Source organism: Brachyhypopomus gauderio, chromosome 4 (assembly GCF_052324685.1).
Source record: "Brachyhypopomus gauderio isolate BG-103 chromosome 4, BGAUD_0.2, whole genome shotgun sequence".
NCBI lineage: Eukaryota > Metazoa > Chordata > Actinopteri > Gymnotiformes > Hypopomidae > Brachyhypopomus > Brachyhypopomus gauderio.
The window spans coordinates 37009254-37016485 of record NC_135214.1 but is presented as its reverse complement, the minus strand read 5'-3'; the positions used below and the strand labels follow the sequence as shown (position 1 = coordinate 37016485).

The 7232-nt window shown below is 48.3% G+C and overlaps 1 protein-coding gene across 1 annotated transcript; it reads left to right on the top strand.

Annotated features, from left to right (window-relative positions):
• The first annotated feature begins 544 nt into the window (after positions 1 to 544).
• Positions 545 to 6083, top strand: cept1a (choline/ethanolamine phosphotransferase 1a). The gene is made up of 9 exons (XM_077004428.1): positions 545 to 788; positions 1153 to 1568; positions 1980 to 2127; positions 2469 to 2610; positions 2999 to 3083; positions 3428 to 3559; positions 4201 to 4359; positions 4450 to 4575; positions 4829 to 6083. Exons 2-9 carry the CDS (start codon positions 1218 to 1220, stop codon positions 4961 to 4963), a joined length of 1278 nt encoding a protein of 425 aa, XP_076860543.1. The 5' UTR covers positions 545 to 788; positions 1153 to 1217; the 3' UTR covers positions 4964 to 6083.
• The last annotated feature ends 1149 nt before the right edge of the window (positions 6084 to 7232 follow it).

The window sequence follows — 7232 nt, the reverse complement described above, 5'->3', positions numbered from 1 at the left end:
ATACATGTGTGGACAGTAGGTGACAGAGTTTAACACTGGGCCAAGCAAGAGGTGCTCTGTTCTGGCCTAAAGTGACTTGCAACAAGTTTAAAGCCTTTAGCTGTAGTTATTACACATTTCTCATACAACATTTTACGTTTCAGATTTAGTTCTGGCCCATTATCTGAAAAACAACACAGATGATAGTTATGACATTCATCTTGGCTAGTCTAAACATGCACTGACAGAGTGGGAGGGGTTTAGAGATGGGGGAGGCCCTCGTGGTCGTGTTATTTTACCGCAGTTCTCTAGCCCCATCTAGTGGACGAACATTTTATCAGCTTACGAGACACACGAAGGCGCTCGAGGAGACTTCAACCCTCTTCCTACAACCGGAAGTGAAGCTTTTGAGCACATTTTTATTTTTATTTTTTTTTGCTCTGAAATCTGAAAAATTGTAGAAAATTTAAATTAATTTAAATTAAAACAGGAATATACTAGTAATACACAAATATTTTAGACACAGTCTACTTCGCGCGGTTTATTGTTGTGGTTTTGGGAGGTACTTCCGATGCTGTACAAGTCGGCGTGTGTGGTGGCTGCCTTCACCCCGTTCGCCCGTGCTGATACTCCCGCAGCAGGCCCGCGCTGCGCCGCCTTCGGTATATTCGACTAACTAGTGTGTGCTTTACTCGGTCCTTCTTCGCTTGATTGTTTTTCCCTCAGTTTGACCACCGGTACAGTCTCGGCACACCGAACCGGGGCGGAACCGGGCCGGAGACGCCACCCGACTGCGGCCACCGCGCACGGTAATGTCACCGACCCTCCTGCACTACAGACCCGGGTGTTCAGGCTGGCCGTAGCTCCGCTTTACTGATGTAGAGTGACTTAAAACATCCGAAAGTGGTTATCTGCTCTTCCTGCACAAAGCACGAGTGATTAGATGATCGCGAAACGGTCATTAACGTTGCTCGGGCTTCGCCACGTTTCTGGATGAACTTGAATAACTCGTCCTGGTTTGCTCCACGTCTCCACTTCCTCACCTCACTCATCCAGCCTCCTAGTTCGTGTTTTTCTGAATTAATCCTGTGACTTTACAGTCTCGTGTGTCGGTGATTTCTGAATGTGGTCCAGCTGATGTAAAAGGTGATTTGTGTTGTGTTTGTTGGGTAGAGTCTCCCCGTGGGTTCCTCACAGTGGGTGTTGGTTTGGATCCACACACTCCCCAACCCTCCGCCATGAGCTCAGGCTCTCTCAGATCGCGCCCCGGTCCCACCGAGGGCGACGTGCGGTCAGACGCCGGCACGGCTCCTGTAGGTGAGGAAGGGGGCGGTCCTGGGGTCCTTGGAAGGCTGTCATCGTTGGCAGGGACACGGTTGTCCTGGCAGCAGTTGGAGGGGCTGAAGGAGCATCGCTACAGCAGCACTGGGACGTCCCTGCTGGAGCCCGTCATGCAGCCGTTCTGGTGTTGGCTGGTGCAGCAAATGCCCCTGTGGATGGCGCCCAACCTCATCACCATCGTGGGCCTGGCCACCAACGCCATCACCACACTCATCCTCGTCTACCACTGTCCCACGGCCACCGAACAGGTAGCCCCGCCCACCCAGTAGAACACCTGGTTCTGACCCGTTTGTCTTTGCTGTACGGGCCGGTTCGTTGAAGTTAGAATCGCTCAGTAGAGCAGAATGACTTCTGCAGATGTTTTGCTCACATCCTGAAGATGAAGCAGCCTGATCAGATGTTTGCTATAAGGCAGATCTCAGATGTTGGGAGGTCAGGTGTGTTGAAGCCCGGCGCCCCTGCTGGTTCCTGAGTGGAACTGCTACAGATAAATGTTTCTGAATCTAAACCTTGGTACGCCATCCTGGTTGAGTTGTAGCACAGGAAGGTCTTCATGAGGCTGTATTCTCATCACTCATGTTTTATAGGGTTTTGTTTTAAATTTCTTCTTGCCACTTCTCTCCCCCCCCCCCCCCCCCCACCCCCCCTCTTTTCCTCAGGCACCTACCTGGGCATACCTGGCATGTGCCCTGGGTCTTTTCATCTACCAATCACTAGATGCCATTGATGGTAAACAGGCACGAAGGACAAATAGCAGCACTCCGCTGGGCGAGCTCTTTGACCACGGCTGCGACTCTCTCTCCACTGGTGTGTGTGTGTGTGTGTGTGTGTGTGTGTGTGTGTGTGTGTGTGGTGCTCACACACGTCTCTCTGTCTCATGTTTTTAAATATTAGTAAAGTGATTGTTAATAGTATATTGTGTAAATGAGCAGATTGCCCAGGTGTGAACTAGACTGCTGCTCTGCTGATTCACTTTGGGCTTTTTGGAGTTCACATCATGACCTAGTGCCTGATCCATGTATTCTGTATCTCTGTTGCATGAATGTGTGTTATGTGTGTGTGTGTGTGTGCGTGCACGTGTGTTGTGTGTGTGTGTGTGTGCGCGCGCACGTGTGTTGTGTGTGTGTGTGTGTGTATGTGTGCTGCAGTGTTTGTCATCCTGGGTACGTGTATCACGGCCCAGCTGGGCTCCCACCCTGACTGGATGTTCTTCTGCTGTTTGGCTGGTATGTTCATGTTCTACTGCGCCCACTGGCAGGCCTACGTCTCCGGGACGCTGCGTTTTGGCATGTGAGTGAGACGCCGTCTGGTCTTAGACCTGCATGGGGATGTGAGGGTTAGTTCTGTAGAACCTCACACAGTTACACCACCTTAAGATGTCTTATTTATAATGTATTGTAGATGGAAGGGTGTCTTGATTGGTGCATTGATTGATTGAGTGATTAGAGCAGTAGAAATAAAGGTTCTTGTCCTGGAGTCTCATCCAGAGATGTTCTGGACCGAGCCTAAGTGTGCAGCTGTGTGAGGGGAGCTGGTTTGGGTTCAGAGCCTCCACTGAAGACCCGTCTCCTATGCCTGTGCTGGCGTGGTGGGAGGGGCCCAGACGGGTGGAGCTGTGGGCCTGTCATGTGGGTATGTGGGTGTCCTGCTGGTAACTCGCTCCTTCCCGCCCCCCCAGCATCGATGTGACCGAGGTCCAATTCTTCATTATTGTCCTGTACCTGCTGGCTGCCATCGGAGGGACGGAGCTCTGGCAATATGTGGTACATCATCTTATTACTGCGTAATTCTCACAAATCCAACTGTGCTCATGCCCCACCCTGGCGACAGGCGTATCACCCTGGCGACAGTTGTAATTTTTTAGTTTGTAGTTCTTCAAAAATACAACAAATTCCCCTATAAAACCTTTTCTGCCACTTGAGGGCGCCATCTCACTTCCTTGATATATAGACTGAAGATTTTGTAGATTGTTTTTTTTTTTTAACTGTTGAAACTTAATACACTTTCAAATGTTAATTTTCACATGATTCTTAAGTAAAAAGAGATTCTTAAGTAAAAAAGTTTAAAAGTCTTGTGAATAACTTGGTTGCTATCTGTGTGTTGTCAGGTTCCAGTGCTTAATATCCAGATGAAGATCATTCCTGCGATTTTCACTCTGCTAGGAGCCATTTTCTCCTGTACAAATTACTTCCGGGTCATATTCGCGGGTGGAGTAGGCAAAAACGGGTCTACCGTCGCAGTAAGTGTCATGCCACCCACGCCACATTGTTCTCTAACCCTAACCCAGAGAAAAAACCCCAATAATGCCTGCAGAGCTGAATTAGGACAATATCCACTTATATTAAATATTCAAAGAGCTACATATTTGGAGACGTATCAAATGTAGTAACTCCCAGTCCCTCCATTATAAAGCACTGGACCTGAACATGGAGGGGTTTCCCCTCAGTCAGATGGTCCTGATGCTCAGTGACCTAAAACACCATCACAGACAACAATCAGCCTGTCCACACACTCACTCAAAACATCAGACCCAATCAAATGATCACCAACCAAAAACTAAATCACATCACCTATTGGACTGAAACTACACAGCAACACAAGCTCCATTTGCAACTTACCTGACAACAATCAAAGACCAGACCCTGAGGAAGATATTGACACTGTACAGACTCTGTGAGCTCAGTCTGGCCAATGAAACTGGCCGACACAGAGCTGGTTACACAGAGAGACCAGACTGTGTTCCCACTGTGAGCTCTCAGTGGTAGAGACAGAGCTGCACTTTCTTACTGAATGTTCTAAATATGAGAGAGGGAGGGAGTGAGAGGGGGAAAGTTCACTCTTTTGTTTGGAGATTGAAGGACCCTGTTCCTCCTCCTCCAGGGTACGAGTGTCCTGTCTCCAGCGTTCCATATTGCCATGGTAATCGTCTTGGCCTTGGCCGTCTACAGGACGTCTCCGGAACAAGTCTTTGAGACACAACCCTGTCTCTTCGTCTTGGCATTCGGCTTTGTCTCTGCCAAGATCACAAACAAACTGGTGGTGAGTCCTGTGGGATATCCCATTTAAACACCATATCGCGGGACACAGCAGGACGTTTGCGGTATCCTGAACGTCTGTTGGATGTATCAGGTTGCCCATATGACCAGGAGCGAACTCCCCAGAGCAGACGTGGCGTTCGCAGGGCCCCTTCTCCTCCTGCTCAGCCAGGGTCTCCACGAGTTCCTCTGCCAACACTTGCTCCTCTGGGTTACCCTGGTGAGTACTGCTTCTCCTCTACAACATCCAACATCACTGTAGTTTCATAAAGAGTAATCTCACATCTCAAACCTAATGTAGGAGTTACCACTTCACCTGGTCCCACTGTGGTGATGTTTATGTGGAGAACTGGCTAGTGCATGGTGTTTTGAGTATTTTTTTTATCTGTGAACCCAAACCTACAAGGTCTTCTAAAGCTGGTTGACTAGGAGTGTTGATTCCACTGTCCTAATGGCGTCTCCTGTGTTGTCAGGGGCTGTCCGGGCTCGACCTGGTGTGCTACTGTGTCAGTGTGTGTAACCAGATTGCCACACACCTCAACATCAGAGTATTCAGCATTGAGATAAAGGAGTCTTCCACATCACAGCAAGACTGCAACCACCACTAACGTGTGTGTGCGCGCGCGCGCACACACACGCTCACACACACACACACCCTCTCACTTTCTCTCATGAATGTACGCCTAACCAAGCACAGCGATGCACCTTTCTCCGGAGATGTCTTGGCCTGTCTGTGTGCAGCACATGAGATCACTGCAGTGCGTCTGGAGACTGAAGTCCCGGAGTGGCTGGTGCACTTGGGCTGGTTGGGACATCCAGCTATGTTGGTGTTTCATACCCCAAAAACGTTTGTGGTTTGCTTTTAATAGTAAAATACTTTTAATAGCTGCTCCCTTGCAAAGGAACACGGGCCACGTCAGTCAGGTGTACGAGTACCTACACAGGTGAACAAACACCAGCTCCTCCTCCAGGCGCGGACATCGTTCCAGATCTGTTGGGGTGTATTTCCCCTGAGCCAGTTAACACAAAGCTAACTTATCCTCACCGCTCCAGTAAACATCAGCTAATTGCGTCATGAACGTTATTATTTATGCCAGTAGTTTGAATGAAGAAAGCAGCATTTACTCAGAGAAGCAGGCAGGAGCTCCGCTCGTCAGGAGCATTCCACTCTGTAGCCACGTCCTATTCTGCCCACTTTCCTAAAGATCTACTGCCCTGCACAGGGTAGCTTGTAGTTTACTCGCCCAGATCTACTGCCCCATGTGTGATGCAGAGCTGTCTAGGGGGTTCACAGCACTAAAAACACCCTGGAGATCCACACCCAGTGCAGAACCAGTGTAGGGTGGGCGTGACTTTAGAGGCAGTGTAGGGTGGGCGGGGCTTGGTAATCATTAAATTTTCCTTGACAAACTTCAGATGATGCTACAATTGTCATATGTAAAAGTGTAACAGTGTATCAATATTTATACACCTCATAATCTGGTCATTTGGGTGCCTTTTAATAACTTGATTATTATTCTTATTGTACTTTTTTTAAAAAATATTCTATGCACATTAAAGGTAGACCTTTTGTTGTTAAAGACTTAACTTGAATGGCATCAAATTTTCAGATTTTACACATTTGTGCCCTTACAAGCGTGTCCATGCAATCCTGCTTGAGACCTACATCAACTAGTTTGCTGAAACTAACCTTTGTTGGCTATTTATATATATATATATATATATATATATATATATATATATATATATATATATATATATATATATATATATATATGCGCAATATGCCTTTTTGACTTGGTCACATGATCTATGCAGGTCACTTCTCTTTGTGATGTCATGACATGTGCCCACGTGACCCACTGAGCTGCGTCCCACGTGACTGAAGCCCCATCATGGTCTGCTATGACGGCTCAATTGGCTATTTGCCATTGCACGTAGTTAACAAGCTAGTCTTCGTTACCTTGGAACCAAAATCTGCCCTAGAAAGGATTGTGGTTTTAGAAGCCAAATGTGTTCCATGTTGCACTTGTAAGCTCCGTTAGCTCATGCACGTGTGACTGTAGTCACTACCTTTATGCACGTGCACACTGAAGGGTTTTCAGGAGCACCGAGCAGGTCATGTGGAAGACTGGGCGGCTCAGAGCCTAGACAGGCAGAGGCATGGTGGGACATCAGCACTGCGGGGGGGGGCTCCCCCCTCCTGCGTGTTGGTACGGCCGGGCCCAACCCCTGGTCCGCAGGACTCCTTCAGTCTGACCTCTACCTCTAATACTAGGTTCAGTCTAAATGTTTTTTCTTCTGTTTAAGGAGTACATGTTTAAGATGTTATTTGAGGTGTGTGGTGGTCTTTGATTTAGTGTTAATAACTAGCGCCATATATGTGCCTTTCTCACCTCCTATATGGCTACCCTGGTCTTTCAGCTTTGTAACATTTGTTGACTTCCTGTGCAGCTCATCTGATAATTTCAACAGTTTTTTATTGACTGCACAGTGCCCACGTGGGTTAGTTCACATTCCAGCTGGAGAATGATTAGTTCCATCATCGTCTGGTGTCTACAGGCCTGTCTGACAGAGAGGATTTGATAGGGGTGTTTGCCCTCCATCCTCTTAGAGCGCTGCAAGATGTTTAAGAAAATCATCTTAATTCTTAAAATCCATGACAAACGTGTGTTGACACTCCTGAGGTGTTGAACAAGGTGAACGGTTACCCCTTCATCCTGCACACGTGTTCTTCCCGCACGACCGCACACTGGTTCATCTACCCAAGACACCTGGCTGCAGGCTCCAGCAGGGCGGGCCACCCTCCGCTGCCTGGCTTGTCCCGCCCTGCTGCGGGACCCCAGGTCAGAGCCGCGTGGGACGTCCTGTTTCTCC

Bases quoted from the DNA above. Each gene is read 5' to 3' on its own strand.
- cept1a (XM_077004428.1), top strand. From the start codon at position 1,218: ATGAGCTCAGGCTCTCTCAGATCGCGCCCCGGTCCCACCGAGGGCGAC. The intron at 4,360-4,449 runs GTGAGTCCTGTG...TGGATGTATCAG, and splicing joins AGATCACAAACAAACTGGTG to GTTGCCCATATGACCAGGAG. The intron at 4,576-4,828 runs GTGAGTACTGCT...CTGTGTTGTCAG, and splicing joins TGCTCCTCTGGGTTACCCTG to GGGCTGTCCGGGCTCGACCT.